At 41.8% G+C, this 19,206-nt stretch overlaps 1 protein-coding gene across 6 annotated transcripts in view; it reads left to right on the top strand.

Annotated features, from left to right (window-relative positions):
* LOC124053943 (ELKS/Rab6-interacting/CAST family member 1-like) overlaps positions 1–17,313 on the top strand; it is a 105,523-nt gene extending 88,210 nt beyond the window's left edge. For 4 of the 6 annotated variants that reach the window (XM_046379540.1, XM_046379541.1, XM_046379542.1 and 1 more), the window contains 2 exons: positions 1,432–1,617; positions 14,996–17,313. In XM_046379540.1, coding sequence (XP_046235496.1) covers positions 1,432–1,617; positions 14,996–15,133 — 324 coding nt within the window. In that variant the 3' untranslated portion in view covers positions 15,134–17,313. Of the gene's footprint in view, positions 1–1,431; positions 1,618–14,995 lie in introns of those variants that run through there. The other 2 variants (XR_006842271.1, XR_006842272.1) reach the window with 1 other exon arrangement.
* The last annotated feature ends 1,893 nt before the right edge of the window (positions 17,314–19,206 follow it).

The raw sequence follows: 19,206 nt of genomic DNA on the forward strand, positions 1-19,206 counted from the left end.
GTGGCTTAATTTGGTGAAGTCAATACAGGATGTAAGCAACAGTGGATAATATGAAAGTGAAGAGCTCCACGGTGTAAAGTCCTTTATTTTTTATAAATTTACGTCTTTTCTGTTGCTTCTGTAATTATCCCTGTGCTAAAAGGCCACCAAAGTGAAGAGAGACGCCATCTTTAAAATCTAGTGCAGTTCATTTCATGTGTTCATTGCGTGAGTGTGTTTGTGTGAGGGTGTGTGTGTGTGCCGCCCGCGCTGAGTGATGATGAGCACGGAGCGCAGGGTGTGGACAGATGCTGCTGGGACTGAATACACTTCACCAACACACACATGCACACACTCTTATCAGCCTTCTTAACAAGCTTTCTGTGCACACTCTAATCTGTGTGTGCTTGTGTGTGTCTCGTGGGGGGTCTGTACCCCCAAAAATGTGTGTATGTCTGTTTAGCTCCTCATTCCCACGCTCACACAAACATATTCATCATGGCCACCGAGAAACAAATGTTGCAGATAAATAAAGGAATCATCTGTAACTGTCAGTTTTATCAACACTGCTAACTTTGCAGTCTGGTGGATCGGTTCTGTACAGAGATATGAAGTTGTGTAACAGTGATACAAAGTGATGATCAGTACTGAAAACGAGATTTCCGACAAAAATGAGTAGATTTTTTGTCTCTCTTGTATAAAAGGCCAAATTGTTCTAAGTAGAGAAAGGGGGCGAGGGGTCATGTTTCCAAGTCCTGGATCGAATCAAACCAAACCTCATGATCGAAATAACAAATTTTATGGCACACGCTTTGAAAGATTGTTTTTCTTTTTTTTTTCGATCCCAATTTTGACTAAGCGCTGATTTTCTCATTTCTGCATGTTAATGTACCAACATCCCAACTCTCATCTGTCATCTTCTGGCATTTCCATATCTGTTTTCATCTCTCCTCACCATATTTGTTTGAGTCAACCCAGCTCTCTTTTTAATCTCCATTAACTTGTCTGGTGTTGCATGCAGTTTGGACGATGAGATAAACTGTGCAGTGCTGGACTGGCTATGTGCTGGAAGCAAACATGGGCTGCAGTGTCTGAGATCACTCCCTATTTCTTATATAGCACACAATATTCACTCTCCACCATTTTTAATATAGTGTTAGATTTATCTGAGATCTCAATTTATTGCTCCCTGAAGAGTAAACTATTGAATGGACGTTTTACAAGTGATTTTAGACACAACCAGTCACATGTAACTTTAAAGCTGATGTTTTGCACTGCGGTTTCTTCTCTGAATGAATGTCTATATATGTGCCTGTCCTTTTGTATATTCCCGTTCGACTCTTAAAATCACAGGCAGTATGGACTGACTGAGTTTTGCTGTAACATTTGACGTGCAGTGAAATGAATCCTGCTAATTTTTGTCCCCAATCACTCTCCTCCTCCCTCCCTCAGATTCTCTCTCCTCTCCTGGACCTCAATCAGAATCGCAGCAAACTGAAGCTGTACATCAGTCACCTGACCTCACTGTGTCAGGAGCGAGACCCAATCATATTGCAGGACTTTGCCCCGCCCCCCGCCTATCACCGCTCCGACTCCGCCTCCTGGCATACGCAGCTTCACAGCATGACACAGGAACAGGTGAGACCGTCTGTGTGCATTTGCGTGTGTGCATTTCTGAAAGATGGGGGGGGGGTTATGCGAAGTGAAGACGTTTTCACCCACAACTCTGTGTGTGTGTGTGTGTGTGTTCCTATAACTGTGAGGGTGTGTTTGTAGGAGTAGGGCACACGCTGGTCGACCTGGCAGGTTTTTGGCAATGCCTTTGACATTATTGAAAAGATTTACTCCAGCGGGTCACCTGACGACAAGCTGCTGGCTGCAGAACAGTGTTTTCAGGCGTTTTACTGTACAGGGAGTATACTCTGCTTCAAGCTTTTGGCAGCACGAGGAGGAGGAGGAGGAGGGTTGCTTCATATATGGAACAAGGAGGGGAGATGAAGAGTATATTTATTTAGCATTCGAAAGAGTTGTCGTCTGAGAGTGGGAGGAGAGCAAGGAAAAGGGAAGCGAGTCTAAAGAAGGAAAGGGTTAGGCTTTAGAGAAAGTTCAAGAGGGGCTGGCTAATCTGTTTGCAGGTATTGAATATAGATAATATATGTGACTGTCCTCCTATCTTTCGCTCTCCTCTCTATCTTTGTCTCCATATTGAAAATGTATCAGGCAATGCACGGCCGCTACATGTGGTATAGATTGAAAAGGAGTAACTCGAGACGCACAAAGCAATGTGACAGAGTGTGTGGTTAGGGTACAGCAGGAACCGTCTCCTACAGTCCTTATGAAAGCCTTATTGTATGTCCTAACACTGGGAAATGTCTCTGTTTAGCATGAGTGATTCATATATGACACAGTATGGTGTCACTTTAAAAAACACTTTGAATGTGCTGAAGTTATTTAGCATTTCACGACTGCATGCATTAAAGGCACAGAGAAATGGTCCAGGAGACGTTCATGGACAGATCAGTATTGTATGTATTTGTCATCATCAGCCTGTTTTCGTACAAAAAATGCAGACAGTAATCTGTGGTCCAGCGGTCAGGGTTGCAAGAAAAACTTTCTCTAAATTAAAATCGATTGTGTGGGCTGCCGTGAAAGCTTATCTAACAAGATTGAATGTTTTTGGATGGCTAACTACCCTGTTACTTTATATTTATAAAAACATTAACAAATATATTGAAAACAATTTAACCAAACTTTGCTCATGACCACATCCATGCCAGTTGTGAAACTGGAGGGAAAAATGTCTTAAAAGACCGTTCTAACCAATTTTCCTTCAAATCACTTATACTTCACCTCACCAATCTAATCATTTTCAAGGCACGCTACAGTGTTTCGACTGTTTATTTTACTTCTGCACATTTAGTTCAGGCTCTCGCGAAAGGCAGTCACACGCGTCACAGAAAACACTATGTCTGCCTTTTTGAAGTTTAGTTAGCATTACCTTGTGCTCAGCTAATGCAGCTTATCGATCTGATAACTTTGTGTCGTCCGAAATGAATCGTGTTATGGATATTTGCACAGTACGATCTACGGTTAAGGGCTGCTTATGTTTAGCTCTCTAAGATTAAGAAATCATCATGGTGACGATAAGAAGACAAAGTTGTTGTCCTTACATTCAAAATGGAAAATGAACATGATGAAGAAGTGCTGCTTTCACCTTACAAGAGCAAAGCCCTCCATGTGGCCTTTGATTAAAAAGCAGCAAAAAGCTACACCAAACAAACAGCCTCCGTCATGTTGTAGAACACACACAGTGCACATGGAGATGTGGCAAAGTGAAAGTATTCACATTCTTTTGTAATGCAATGAGTTATTCAGTTACTATTTACTTAAATTTGTATGCAGTAAATGATTGTATTAAAAAATCTAAAACAGTGTTGCTATTGTAACAGATGCTCCTGCAATGCAGTTGGCTCTGTTACAGACACCAACTAATTTCAGTCAATATCTGAAGGAAAATAAATATTTTATAAATATAGTAAGAAGTTATTTTAGAGAATGTTCCTTTAATTAATGTTCCTTTTTAATTAAAGTGCTTTAGAGCAACAAGGGCTCTTGATCCAGTCTGAGATTATGGTTTTGGGGTGAAAACTTAATATCCTCGCATTCTTTTATCCTCTTCATTATGTTCAGTTCCATTTCTGTTCTTCTTCCATTTCTCTCTCAACCTCTTTCTTTCTTCATTCATTTGTTTTTTTTTCCCTTTTCCCAAAGGAGGACCATTCCCCTCTCCTTTATTTTTTCTCTAAAGTGCCTCCATCACCATTGCCTTTTGTGCTCACTTTGCTCCATGTCAGTGTAGGTGTTAGAGCCTGTGAGTTTTTAAAATCCAAGTTATTTTTTCCTCTGTTTTTGGTGACTTGTTTCCCTTAACAACATTGCAGTTTTGAATCTTTTTAGCTCCCCTCCGTCCAAACCCACCCATAGCCGGGCAGTGCCACTTGGCGCCATGTGTCTGCTTTAGACCCCAACCCTGCCTACACACAATCACAGACACACACTGCCTGTCTTTCATTCAGGCCCGCGTTTCTCGTTTTCCTTCATCTTGTGTCACCATCACCCTGGCTGACCCCCTTAATGCACACACACACACTCACACAGACTCCCTCCAGACGACCATGTTCCAGTGTGCCAGCTTCTCCTCTCTGTCTTGTGGTGAGTGTGTGTGTGTGTGTGTGTGTGTTTTACAAGCTTCTTCCTGGCTCTGTTAAAATGCCTGGCACTCTGTAAAGTCATTAGGATCATACTAAAATAGCATGTAAAACACACATGGTCAGACACACAAACACGTACACATGGAAACCTACATATCCCACTCCCACACGTGCATTAACATGAAGGCGCAGCGATCGTGAAAGACCACTCGGAGAGCTGACAGTCAGCTTCTGTTACCGGTTCAAACATGTACTAATATGGCGTCTGGTGTAGCAGGAGCCGACAAAGACGCCAGGCTCGGATGTTAGAGGAAAGGGCGGTGGGTGAAAACAAGTCAGTCTTCAGGGTTTATCAACTGGGCAGCTCCCAATCAAGATAACTGGATGCATTAAGAGCAAGAAACCCTCAAGGAGCTTCAGGAGTAAATTCAGCGAAATCTCTGCTTTCTGTACTGATAAGCTAAACTGATTACACTACTGTAAATAGGTTTGACAGCACTGAAAACCCTGCAGTATTCCAAAATCTCCAAAGGCATCAAAATATATACACATACTCTGTTTTTGAAGCAGCAAAAATAAGGGAGTGACTCAGAGTGCCTTAATTGTAAAAGTTTAATTTCTGAGGCTTTCAAATGAAACTGGCCTTTTTCCTCCACATTTTTCGACTTGTTTCCCAACAGCAGATGTACCAGAACAAAAGGTTTGTTTGGCTATGCAGTATAATCCACAACACAAACAAAAACACCCCATTGTTGCAGCAAAAATAGAAGACAATCATCACAGCACAACAACCGCAGCACCGCAATCAGTCAGCAGTTTTTGAGCAAAATGCATGTTGAATTGTTTAATCCACTGTGTGAAGTGAATCAAAAATCTTTTATTGAGGAATACAACAAATAACATATGTTGTTAAAGCCCTGCCTAATATGTGCTAATTCTTTCCCCTCTGTCTGTATTTTCACTGCGCTGCTGGAGCCTTTACTGCAAATGTTGTTGAAGCATGTTATCTTTGTGAAATAAGGAAGCACAGCACGTTCCTGGATGTGTGAACAGCGTTGTTGGTTTGGCCAACTTAGGGACAACCTAATCCCCGCAAAAGCAGCAGCGCTCAGTGTTTACAGCGAGGAGATAAGGGTGTTGTACTCAGGACAAGGCTTGCGCACAGCCAAATTAGCAACATTAGGGTTCTGTGGCAGAATCTGGTGAAGGCAAACCCTTTGTTAATGCTTTAATCAGTTAGATGGGTAAGACTTTACTTTTACACCATTAAATTAACTGTACATTTCAAACAGTTATCCAGTTAACCTTTGATAGAACATAAGCAAAGATTGTATGTCCAATTCATGACACAGCACATTAGCTCAAAGCATCACTGGGCATAGACTCTTAGAGCCTTGTAAACAACAGGGCAGCTGGAATAAAAAGAGAACCTAACACTCCAACAAGGCCGAGAAGCCTGTCGGTGTTTGCCTGGTGACATTTATGACAAAATGATAAATGCAACATTGTCAGTTAAATTGCAGCTGCTATGAAACTGAGCTAATAGTGGTCGCTGCACCCTGAGTTTGAATGTAACGCTGCCATCCGCTGATCCAAAGCACAGCGGTTCAGTACCCGACCCTTGCAGTCAGCGCATCCAAGTGTTTTTGGACAAGGTGCTGATCCCCACATTGCTCATGAAGGCATCAGTGATGTCCTGAAAGCACCTGATGAGCAGGTGGCAGCTTGCATGGTACTGACTGCTACCAATGATTAAATGGCTGAAGGCTGACTTGCGTTGTAAAGCACTTTGAGTGGTCGGTCAGACTAGAAAAAGCGCTCTATAAATGCAGTACATTTACCATCACTAACAGACTATTTTTCATTGAATTTGACATTTGAACGTCTCACCTCTTTTTTATGTCTTCTGTACTGACATTTGCTTGGACCAACCTCAATGAAAGTACACAACTGATTGAAATTTAGTAGGGCTTTACATGGTATATCTTTGACCAAAAGTAAAACTTCATCATGCACAGCAGGGAACTGTTAGCAGAAGGTAAGCTTTCAAATGATGAATTTGCTGAAGATATTTTTCTGGTCGCCTGTTCGTGTGTATTTGTTTCCATGTCTCTCTTTAACCTCAGCTGAACTACAAAAAGTCGCACTGATTCCAAAAGTGAGGTTTCACTGAAAGAGCTGTTTTCTGTGCCGAGTCATAATAATAACCTTTATGGCTCAATGACGTCTCTAATGAGCACTGAAGAGAACTGGCATCGTATTCCACACACACACACACACACACACACACACGTATATATATACACAAGAAGTGTGAAGCTATAAGAACTGGCGGTTTGTGTGTGCATGCATATGTGTGTGTTTGTGTTTATGTGCTTCACTGTGCATGCATGTGCGTACGAGTGTGTGTGTGTATGTGTGCGACTGCGAGCCTATGCCTGTGCGCTTTTGCATGTGTTTGGTATTGTAAAAGATGTATTAAGTGTTGTTGGCTGAGTCGGACATTATATCGCTGCTCTTACGAATCCAGTATGAATTGTCAGCCATGCTCCAGTATCTGCTAAAAATAAAAATGGCTGCCAGTGAGTGACTGCGAGTTTTTGTGGGCCAACTCAAACTGGAGAAACCTCAGCGAAAACTGAGTCCCCATATTTACAACTCTACAAGTCATTGTAATAAAGGAAAATACCACACAATTACAGACTTCAAATGTCACTTTTGTCACAGTGTAATCTCCAAATAGACGGTTCCTCTGCGAGAATGAGGGGAATACGAGCTTTCTCTTTGGCTCACCGTACATAGAAGTTATATAACAGGTTTCCAGGGCCTGGTGGCCGTTCAGTCTACTGAAGTGAATCAAATGTACTTTATAACAAACTTCCAATATGAGAAAACAACACCAGTGTGCTGCTACTCCAGCCCCAGTGACTTTAAACTGCGCTCTGTGAATCCATGCTGATATCAAAACACTATAAAACTGATTCAACATAATAAAGATCTAAGAGCGATCATTTAACTTTTATGAAGAAGAGAAAACCAGAGCAGACTGCCGTTGTGTGGAGATACAGTAATCCGTCTTACATGTGGCCAATGTTAGATCATCCTGGTCTTTTCCACTGGCAGATTTCACTAAATGTTTGACAAAATTGCACAAAATGTTAAAAAAAAAAATCCTACTTTTGAACTGTTATATAAGTAAAGTTTTCATGGAGTCCTTTAGGTTTCACATGCACATAATCGTTGTTGTTTCAGCTCTGCAGCCTGATGCCCTGTGGCAAAGCGATGCCCTCTTCATGCACTACAAAGGAAGTGTTTGCATTTAAGTCTGTGTGCGACAACCCCTCATGGCTTCAAGGTCACCGATTGGGTGAATTTTGATTGACAGGTGTTACAAAAACAGGAAGGGGCGGGGCTAGAACTTTGCAGCTGATAATATAAAGGCTGACTGTAGTATTAGTGATAAAACAGAAGACAACACACAAGTGTGATTATTATTATTTTGATAGTCGTTGTGCGTTGGTGTGCGTGACAGAAAGTTTCCTAATGATTTAAAAAAACAAAAAACCTGAAGCTGCCGTTAGACCGACGTCAAATCTAAAACAGGAATTAAAACTTGGCTGCTTTGAGACTTCAGCGAGAGTTGGCGCCCTAAAGACGAAACTTGACTTTAAAAAGTATCCATTCTACTGTTGACCTGGTAAAAATCCTTCTAACAACAGAACAGAAGTCAGACAGAGCCATGCAGGCCTCGCGTGCTCACGCCGCAGCTTGAATATTTAATGATTAGGCCGCTGTAATGAAAAAGGCTGTGCCTGATAAGAAAAGCACTACATAAACAGCCTTGCAAGAGCTCGGATTTGACTTGACGTCAACATGTTGAGAAGAAAATGCATTTAGTTTTTTTTTTTTGTTTGTTTGTTTTTTATTTTTGTCTGAGCAAATGAAACCATAAGCCTGGAGTGGATGGAGTGGAGTGAAGGGAAGACAGAGGATGGAGGAGGTGGAGGGCAGAGAGCTGGGGGATTGTGTGGAGCAGAGATTCAGACCCATCCATTTGTGCTGCGTTGTGGTCTAGGGTCTCTCTAGGCTTTCATTAGGCAGCTCTGCTTCCTGCTCCAAGGATGATTGTTTTCTCTCTAAATACGACGCAGAGGACCTCAACGACCATTAGGGACACACACACACAAACACAGCAGACACACACATTGAGAAAAAAAAAGAGACAGTCAGACGCACTCACACACATGTTCGACCCTCAGTGGCCATTTCGCAGCCACACGCACACACACATGCAGGCTTTCGCTGGTCATTACGGGCTAACTGCTGGGTTTTTATGCAGATTTATTGAATCCAGGCTTAATGGCTTTAGCAGTTGACTTTTTTATATATACATACATATATACATGTGTGTGTGTGTATATATATATATATATATATACAGGCATATGTTTTTTTCCTTCCCTGATCGTTCACTCTGTCTCTGGTTATCAGTTTTGATTTCTGTCCTCTTCTCTCTTCCTTTTCTCTGTTCTGTGAGATCTTTTTCTTTTTTAGCCAGTCTTCGCCTTTTCTGTTTCCACTCACTCTTGATCAGTCTGATTCTGACTCACTCCAGTGGTCTTTCAGCTCCCACTTCAACATTTGCCTATATTTTTCCGTCCTCCATCCTTCTGTCTCTTAGTCCTCCATTGTGTGTAAATGGAAGACAAGCTGGTGATAGCAGATGAAGGCCAAAGACTTAAATTAAGAAAAGAAAACATGCAGAAACATGCTTGCTGCTCTCACACTTCTCTCGTGTCTATCTGAAGCTGGTAAATCTTGGTTCACAATGGTTGTCTTTGTCCAACTTCATGTGTTTCTCCTGCCTTATTGCTGCAGACATTTCCTTCGACAAGTTCCTTTTACTGCCACATGGCCGGGCAGGAGGAATTTATATCAGGACTGCCATAAAATCATTGTGACTTTTACAAACACCAAACAAGACTTCAATGAATCGATTTATTTGGGACAAATCTCATGCTTGCACTACACATAAACTTTAGGTTATGAGGTGAGGCTTGCAAAGTCAGCAGGAAGGCAAAGGAATAGAAGATGAGGACGTATTGTTCCTTTTTTCTTACTTCTCCGTTTGAAGATGGCCATTTTTTTATGATCATAACTATTGTTATTATTATTTATTTAAAAATCATATCAAAATGTTATATAAGCAGGTGGCTTATTTATTGCACCACTGATGAGCAAATCTTAATTTTGGGATAGAGATTTAGGCATAGCAGGATGATGTATGGGTTAGGAGGACAATTTGAACCATATAAACTGTACAATCTCCACATTATTAAACACAGTTAAGATGGAAAATGTGATTTGGTTTGAACAAGTTCAGCATAATGCATAAGCAGCCTGTAAGTTCACTTCATGTTGCTGTTTTTCTATCACTTGTGCTCCCAAATTTGAATATTGGCCACGGACTTTGCAGCTTGTTTAACTACTCTCACATGCGAGGGTAAACCTTGTTCAATATGAGTTAAATAGCTCTTGGAGCCTGTTGTATGTTGAGATAAATTGCTTTTCTGCATGTATCTTGGTTTAGGTTAAGCTTAATGGTTAGCATCTATCTTCTTGGATCACCTGCTTGGAGAAGCACCGCAGGATTTCTTTTGTCACGCTTCTGGATTTGCAGCATAATCGGCATTCCAATAAGTAAACCAACCCCAGAAATCTCCTATACAACGTTAACAGTGTGAATCAGTTTGAACTAAATGACTTCCATGTTTTCAGATTGTCCCACTGGGAGGCTACACCTATACACACTCAGTGCTGGAGTCTGCTTATTTCTGCAGCCATTAGTGCTGTGAGTCCAGCCTGGTGCAGTTACTCCTGGAGGACCAGTTTAATGTTTAAGTCTTCGAGGGGGTTGGGGAGAAGGGGGTGGTCGGGGGGGGTTGAACACCAGGGCTCATGAGCAAGGCACAGCTCCCAGATCTGAATGTGTTTAATCGTCTGTCCCCACCTTACTAAGTGCTCCCAGAGGCCGAGCCTGTAAATATGAATATGTTCCTATAGTCCATTTGGCTGATTAAAGATCCCGTTAGAGTAAAACTACCAAGTGATGTCGAAGAGCCCACAACACACGCACACACACACACACACACACACCATACCCTTGTATTTTTTCTTCAGCTGTTAGTGCTAAAGGACTGCAGTATTTTTCCTTCAGGAGCAATTGTAGCTACGAGTCCTCACGCTGTATTCCCACGGCAGCTCGTTAGCCGAGCTGCCTCGACTACAACTGTACCGGACTACGACAGACACACACATTCAGTCACGGCACTCAGGCGCTTTTGGGCTTGGCGCAGTGCAGACAGCCAACTTACAAAAGCAGCCTGCATACAGTGAAAGCCTGTAAGAACCTAATGGTTTAAATAGAGACAGGCAGAGAGACAGGGATTATAATAGTCAATACAGGCCTATTATACTTTATCCCTTTGCTCTTACTCATAATGGTGTTTCTATACTGCTGCTCAGGGCCGCTGTTGAGGAGTCTGGAGCCTCTTTAAACCTTCTGATCGTATCTTTGCTCGTGCAACTTGCTACGCCGATGCTGAGGAATATGAGGTCAAAATTCAGGTCTCTGTGTCCTGACCCTCATCCTCCTCTCCGTCTCCTAGGCCTTTCTGCTGGTTTTCTGTAAGGCTGTCGCGAAAGTTTCCAGAAGCAGCCGATGGTTGGTGGCTGGTGGCTGGTTACATGCTTAAGTTTGGGCAGTCCTGCAATTATGGGGGAACAAAAGCTAATGAACAACTTTTTTTTGTCATGTACCACTGTTGGTAAAGACTGGACAAAATTTCTAGAGTGTTAATTAGATCTGAAACTGAACTTGCATTGTTACAGGTCAATTAGACAGTTACCTTTAACTTTCTATAGTTATTTCTGGCTCTCAAAGGTACTTGTTTCATTAATAGGAAAATAACTTTTCTTCGCTTCTAAGCAAAACAGAAGAACACTTTCAGAACAGCCATGGGCGTAACTCTCAGCTGTGCAGCGCTTCTTTTTATAATAGTTTGTGGAAGTGGGTCAGTGGGCCTCTCCTTAAGAAGGCCTGATCTGCAGAGACATGGGACTGGACCCCATGATTCATAGAACATCATTTCCTTGAAACCAGGTGAATGCAGAGTGGACAGAGACGGAGAGTTCTGATGAAAAACACACCTCCGACCTCTGAATCATCTACAAATGAAAACTTTGTGCGACGTGTGTCTGCACCAGGCGGCTGACCTGCACGAGGATGGACTAATGCACTGCAGTTAGATCATATATTTGTACTCTCTCTCTGTTAATCTCTCTGTCTCTCTCCCTCTGCTGAGTTATGGTTTCTTTAGAAAACATTAGCATTCCTCTGCAAAGAGGTTCAAGCCCTGCAATGTGTGTTAAGGGGTCAATGCGTGTGCGCGCGTGCACACACACACAGACACGCACACACTCATCCTTGTTCTCAAGCTGATAACCTGTGTGTGCATGCGTGTGTTTGTGCACAAAATGAGGCCTCGACTATGTGCATTTGTGTGTGTGTGTGTGTGTGTGTGTGTCTCCAGGCCCCTGATAAGACTGATAATGATCCATCACGATAATGGAGCTTTAATGGCTGCAGTAAAAATCATCTTCAACAAATCCTCTCTCCCCTTCTCTCTCTCTCTCTCTCTCTCTGTCTCACACACACACACACACACACTTCTCACCCTTTACCTCTGTCTATCTCTCGATTTCCCACAATCCTCTCTGTCACTCACTAAATCATAACTTGCACTTGCAACATACATGTTCGCCTCTCACTGTGCGCACACACACACACACACCTGTCATGTCAAACACACAAAACACTGCATCACAACAACTACACAAATGCATCTCCGAAACACGCGCGCACACACACACACACACATGCCCTGACAGTCAGACACACTTAGAGAAGTCATGAATCCTGCGGCACTAACTCTCTGCCCACTTATGTTGTTTCATCTAAATTTCTGTCTGACCGCACACTGTGACTGCATGAGACGTGATCCATGGGAGCTTGTAACCACCACGTCCAAACTTCCACCTCATAACTGGAAACTGTATCATGCATCATTGTTTATATTTAATCTCCTCAGCCCATAAATGAGCTTATAGCGTGAATGTAGCAACAGAGGAGGTTTATTGCTGAGCAACGTGGGGACTTTTTCGTCCGCGGAGGATTGGAGTGCGAGTCTTTTTTAGTTTTGGCCATCGTTCACGTCTGTTATGAGAACTGTGTTCACAGCGTGTTAATTGTAGTGATTTAAGGATGTGGCAGCTTTGTAATAAAGTCCATTAGGGCAAGCAGTCAGCCTGGTTTTAAACATGTCCTCAGTTTACTTCTTACAGAACCGCTTCATGGTCCAACCACTGACTGCACGAGGTCTTTGATTCTATTACCAAATAAGCTGTTTAGATCAGAGGTCAAGGCCTCTAAAGGGGTGCAAGATGAATAATGAAATAAGAAAATATGTAAACAATCTGTTAAATTTTCTGATGATCATTCAAAAAAAAATATTCAAACTAAAATGTTTCAGTCTGTGAGAGACGCGAGGAGACGCTGATTCATTTTAAGGGGTTACAAACCAAAAGCATCGGCAGCCATTCGTTGTCGTGTCTGAAACCTGTCGCACTGCTCGTGTTGTCTGTGCCAGTGAATTCGTTTCAGAAACTTTGTCTTACAGTGTTGCCGTGTTCAGAGATCTCAGCTCTGAATTTGATTCTCGTTAAATACGCCGATTGAGATGAAGCCAGTTAAAATCTGCTGATTCCCTTCTTAAAACTTCATATGCAGACGGTGTTTTAACTTCAGATCGTCACAGTATTTCTCAGATGCTGCTTTTCGAGTGTCTGCCTCTGGTGTAGGTCAAGGCTGTGTGAGTCAGAGAGCAGAAGACTGCAGACACACACTAAACCATTTATCTCCTCTCGGTCGTCTCACATCCTTATCTTTACTGCCATGTTTTTCTGGGGGATTGCAGCTAAAATGCAAAGCCATTAAGTTGAATTACCTGCAAACACACACCCACACACACACACACACACACACGGGAAATATGTCAGTGTATGTGTACGCTTAACACAAACATGAGGATATTGACCAGAAGATGTTATGGATACAGATGATTAAATGTCGCAAATGATTTTAAAAAATGAAGGCGTAGACAGAGCTGATAGATGCTCATCTGTTCAGGTTTGATAGTGCCTACACACAAAGACACACACACACACACACACACATATTTGCACAGTGAAGTGAGGAGTGGTAGGGCCTCACTGCCTCCCTCACTCAGCTTCGTCCTCTCCTGCATCCCCTCACGCTCTCTCATTCTTTTCCATTAAGTTCACTCGCTCCTCAGTCTTTGTCTCTCATTCTTTCCTTCAGTCTTAGAATATAGTGTTTGCAAATATTTATTGTTCGTCAGGCTTCGTGTCAACATGAAGAAGGAGATTTCAAACAATAAGACGTTGAGATGTGAGAAAATGAATTTAATTTGTTGCGTAAAACAAGTTCTTATATTGTGTACATGCTGACCGTAGTGACATTGTCAAAGTATTGCATTCCCATAAAGTTGGAGCATTTTAAAAAAATAATCATCCATGACATCCAGACTTTCCTGAGCTCATAAACACATCCTACATTTCCCAAAATGCAATTTGATAACATCTCTCAGGCGCCGCCTGCCAGGTCCATGTCTTTCAAGCTCAACACACACACAGTCCTTCTGTCACAAACCTGTAATCTTCCATCCCAAATAACAACATAACAATATAATATATGGAGAATAAACTGTATTTATATGCTCATTAATGAGTAGCAGGATTATTACTTACTGCTGTGTTACACTTAAATAAAGCCGCTGTAATATAAAATGTCACTGAGGTTTTTTGGCTTAAAGATGAGAAGAAGAAGTACGAGGTTAAGACTTAACAAGAAAATATTTTGCCAGTGTCTGACCCAGGCCTCACACACACACACACACACATAAGTGTGGGCTTGTGTTACACGACTGTTTGAGCACTGCTCTTATTGATACAGATGTATTGGTCATTAAGTCAGTTGGGTTTGACGTCTCAGCTCGGCTGCAGCCAAAGAAAATAACATCAGCGCTCTCTCACAGAAATGTTCCACTCTGTATGGGCAGAAAGAACTACATTGTGGTGTTTTCAGATTACAGTCTGATCTTCGTGTCTATGTGTGTGTGTGTGTGTGTGTGTGTGTGTGTGTGACCTTAAACATGCTCCTTGATCATCCACGGGGCTGCGAAGAGAGGGTTTGTCTTTCTGCTCGTTCTTGTGTGCTTGACTGATATTTTATTTAAAACTCTTTTCTTACATGCATGTCCCTTCTTTGTCGATCTTCTCTTTTCCCGCTTAAAGAAAGAACACAAAAAATACACTTATTTCGCTTTCTTCCAAAGAGCTGGATGACAAGTTTGATGACACGTTCACTTCTGCTCATTAAAGACAAAGCAGCCGTTAGCTGTAAGTTAGCTGCGCTTAGCATAAAAGCTGAAAATCTGCTCATCAGCACCTCAAAGCTCACTAGTTTACCTGTGTGTCGCATTTGTTTAATGTTTTACGGGGACTTGTGTATGCATTTAAAATAAAACAATAAACAAACTCGGTGGAACATGTCGAACTATTCCTTTACATTTCTTATTACTGTCTGTGCTGTATCACAGGGTGTGATACACTCTATGTATTTCTAAACTCTCTCCACTCCCCTTTCTGTGTCTCTCTGTCTCTAGCTGGAGGCGGAGTTAGCGCTGTGTGAGAGGGAGGGGGCGGAGCTCCAGGAGTACGCCAATCAGGTCCTGCAGCAGATCGCCGACCGATGCCCCGACATTTTGGAACAAGTCGTCAACGCTCTGGAGGACAGCTGCTGACACACACCAAGGAGAACACACAGAAGCCGACAGTCAGAAAGCGAGCAAACATTTCACACTCGGTCACGTACGCAGGAACATCAGACGTGTCCAAAAAGCCCAATGACACACAAACGCAACAGCACTGGACACGAGGACGGAGACGTTCTCTCCACTCGTCTCCTTTCCACAGACGGAAAGGGAGATCTGCAAAAGACAAAAAAAAATTAAAAAGACTGAAAATTATCCTTCCACAGTGTCTTTAGTCATCGCTGAAGGAAATATTCTTCACTTTCAGTTGCTTTGTTGGCATGCAAGTTAATCGGAAATAGTTGATGTTTGTTGAGACGTTAAACACGTATTTTCCTAATGACTCTGAAGCAGAAGGCACCTTCGCTGCACTCGCCATCCGTGTGACGCTTTGCTGCGGCCATCTTGTGTCCTTCCAGGCAATCAGCAGCTGGATTTGCAATCACGGGTTGATGTATTTTATGGAGGGAGAAAAAGATTTTCAAACTGTATTAAAAAGGGTGAGAGCGAGTCGAGGTTGCCAGGTTGCTTCTGATGCCAGACTTACACGCTGTTACCACATTGTTATTTGATTGGTTCAGATACAAAAGTGTGTTTATTTCAGCTGCCTTTGATTCTTTACATCATTTGCTGCTAACTTTTTAACTTTTAGGTTCTTTAGGTTTTTTTTTTTTGTCTGACATCTGATGAAACGTCCCAACTTACAGCCTCTTTCAGCAGTGAGCTCTACATAGTTGTGCAAATTGTATAGAGAGAATTTTAATCAACAGACACAAAGCTTTTGTCAGGGGAACGCGACGCGCTCATCGGTTTTTACTTTCCGTGACTGATGAAAGGCACAATAAATATCGCAATACTCCCTTTATTGAAACGCACCAATGTAGATGTTTTGTGTCTCTTTGTTCAGTTTATGGTGTCCATGCTAAAACTAGCTTGAGTTCCCTCACTTACTCCTTTGTGACAATCCTTTTAGAGTGTGTCTCCCTTCTTGAAGCAAACTTTTGTTTCTGTTTGTTTTCTCCTGGGGAGGGTGGGCAGAATATAAGAAATTGCTCTATATTTTGCCTTTGGTAATATATATAAAACATGAATCTTGTTTAATTGAAAATATCGTCAAGTATCCGTTGCTATGTTGCATAATGTGTCAAAATCTTTTTTCTTTTTCTTTTTCTTTTGTGATTTGTAAGTAACCACAGATTTGTTCCATGAGCAGGAGACTGTTATCGGGAACTGATAATGCACCTACGTGAGGTTCTGTGTCCACCGGGAACATTTTGTCCGAGCCGGTTTCTTGTTCTTGTTGTTTACAGTGGAAATGACACTGATGCATGTTTCCCACAGCGCAGGCAGCCTTAGCATGATTTAAACACTTACAGCACCGAGCGCCAGAGGTTCAAATTGTTTCAACTTCAATCAAAAGCTCCTCTAATGGCTTTTCTTTTTTTGTTTCAGTCTTGTACTGTAGTGAGTGCTGAAGCCACGAGTGGCTTTTGCCCACATGCAACTGTTTAGCGCTGCTCCCTGAAAAGAAATACCTGGTGGACACAAAGCCTAAAGATGAGGGGTGGAAACACTCACATCTGATTTTTACCCCATCATGAGGTTTTCTAAGAAGGCCAGAGAAAGCTTTCATTTTGGGCCTAAGCTGCATATTAAGAAAGCTCCGAGCCACATGGGTGTTAATGAGGAGTTTCCTTCCAAAATGCTTTTCACAGATCGAAAATGCTGAAAAGCTTTAATGACCGAGAAGAGCTTGTGTAACATTTGACAAACAGTTGTTATTTTGGAGTGAGACTCCATCAGATATGAGCTTGTGTTGAAAATCCAGTATTTTGTTGTCCGTTTTATACTGGGTAAATGGGAAATGGTGACGACTGAGACTCACCGTGGCTTTGCTGTGGATTGAAAATCGGAATTAGAGAATAAAATATGGATTTATCATTATTTTACTGTGAAAGGATTCTGTCTGTCATTTCATCTGCCTCAGCAACATCAGATATTTGACTTTGGAAGTGGTTCAAAACCTTTTCGTGACGCCTTGTCACAGGCTGTACAGCTTCTGTGTGCACCAAAGGCTGATTTTTCTTTCTTAAAATGTTTCTTCTGAAGGATTTTTATGGGCCGGAGGTGGTGCAAGTATTTATCATTTCCCAAGATGAAAATAAAGTTAAGGAGAGTCCTAAAAAATAAACACAATTCTTTGGCCAGGACTTGATCTTTTTTCATCTTTGTGCAGATGACTGAGTACAAATGATCAAGTTCTGCAGTGTGGTTTCCTTGCCTTTCTGACCTTCTTTCCCTCCTTTCCTTTGCTCTGTCTATCTCCCTCTTTCACACTGCAGACTAAACTGTGCTTCTTATCTTGTCACTCGGGGTTTATTTTCCTATCCGCCCACAACAGTGACATTATTCCACGCCACAGGCTTCATCCTACAGATTCAGATTAAAAGTGTGGAAAGTTCTGACCTGTTTGGTAACGTATTTAAATAGCTGTGGTGAAAAACGTATTTAGATAGTTAAGTAAAAGTACTAATGCCACACTGTGATAACATTCCACTACAAGTTAAGTCCTGCATTCAAAACCTTTAAAGTATATAAGTATTATCAGATAAATTACAAAATTACTCACAGTACAGTAATTAAATCCAGTGTTTTTGGATTCTTATTACTTTTACTACATTTAAATAAAAACAGCATTTGTCTCTGAAATGTAGTAGAATGGAAATTCTCAAGTAAAGTACGAGTACCTTGATTTGGTACTGAAGTAAAAGTACTTACGTTCTACCACTGCTTAATAGGTACCAAAAGAGACCAGAGAAAGAAATGAGAATTAAAAAAGGTGAGCGTTTGTGCATGTCTGGATGTTATAGACTGACTTGTACTCATCTGCAGCAAATCAACACACAGGAACACATGAGAGGAAGTGGCTGACACACACACACACACACTTTTCATTAATGTTTGCATTTTTGCATATGGCAGCAGCTCAGCACTGTTTAACTCATTGAACTGGAAAATCTGGTTTAACAGACCTACCCAGCCCGACTGACCTTGAACCTCGACCCTGATCTGACCTCTGACTTCCACTTGTGGGGAATTTTCAAAACATCATCAGCTTGTTCAGGTCAGTCTGTTTTTTTGTTTTTTTGAGGGGTTTTTCACACAATGAAACACATCAGACACGCCGAGAAGCGACTCCATGACGGTCTGTGCATGTGGCACATGTGACCTTGTTTACCTCCACATGTGGCAATGCTTTGTCAGCTCTGCTTTCTCCATCTACTGTCCTCATAAAAGCCAGTGGAGGGAGACTGAAGGGATGGGCAGAGCGAGAAAGAGGAGGAGGAGGAGGAGGAAGAGATACGCATGTATGACTTCCTGATTTATGCGATGGAGAAAGAGAGCAAAGGAGGGAGAGACAGGAAAGAGTGGAGGCTCAAACCGCCGAGCACCAGCTTCATGTCTGCTGTAAATGTCTGAATATGCAAATGTATGTATGTATAAAAATTCACTCCACTCACATTTTGTTACGTCCTGGAGAGCCTGACAGTGGACATAGCTCATTTGGAAAGAAAAGGACAAAGTGGAGCAACAAAGAGTTGTGTCTTGATAAGGCGAACCTGAATCTTTTTCTTCCTCCGGATCACAATTGGACTCAGCTGCAGAAAGAAAATCAAATGCATGCTGAAAATCAGTTAACACAAAGCAGATTTTGAGACTGTTTGCACTGGAAAAGTTACAAAATCAAGTGTACTTTAAACTGTCAGCGTTACGCACTAAATCATCCCAGTTTTAAAGCGGACTGTTGATGGACGCTGCTGGAAAACATTACTGTAAAGCAAACTGTGAATGGTAATGAGCCTGAAAAAAGACTGACGACCGCGTCATTTAACAGCTTTAGTTGCTAGATAACCATGAGGAGCATCTAAGATTTGATATTTTACTTCATATCAAAAGTAATAGTTCACACAAGTACAACTGAAACAATTAGTCCATTAATCAGGTAGTCAGCTGAGATTAAATTGTTTCGTGTTGTGTTTCACAGAAAAATATTTCATGGCTCC

This window comes from Scatophagus argus, chromosome 22 (genome assembly GCF_020382885.2).
Source record: "Scatophagus argus isolate fScaArg1 chromosome 22, fScaArg1.pri, whole genome shotgun sequence".
NCBI lineage: Eukaryota > Metazoa > Chordata > Actinopteri > Scatophagidae > Scatophagus > Scatophagus argus.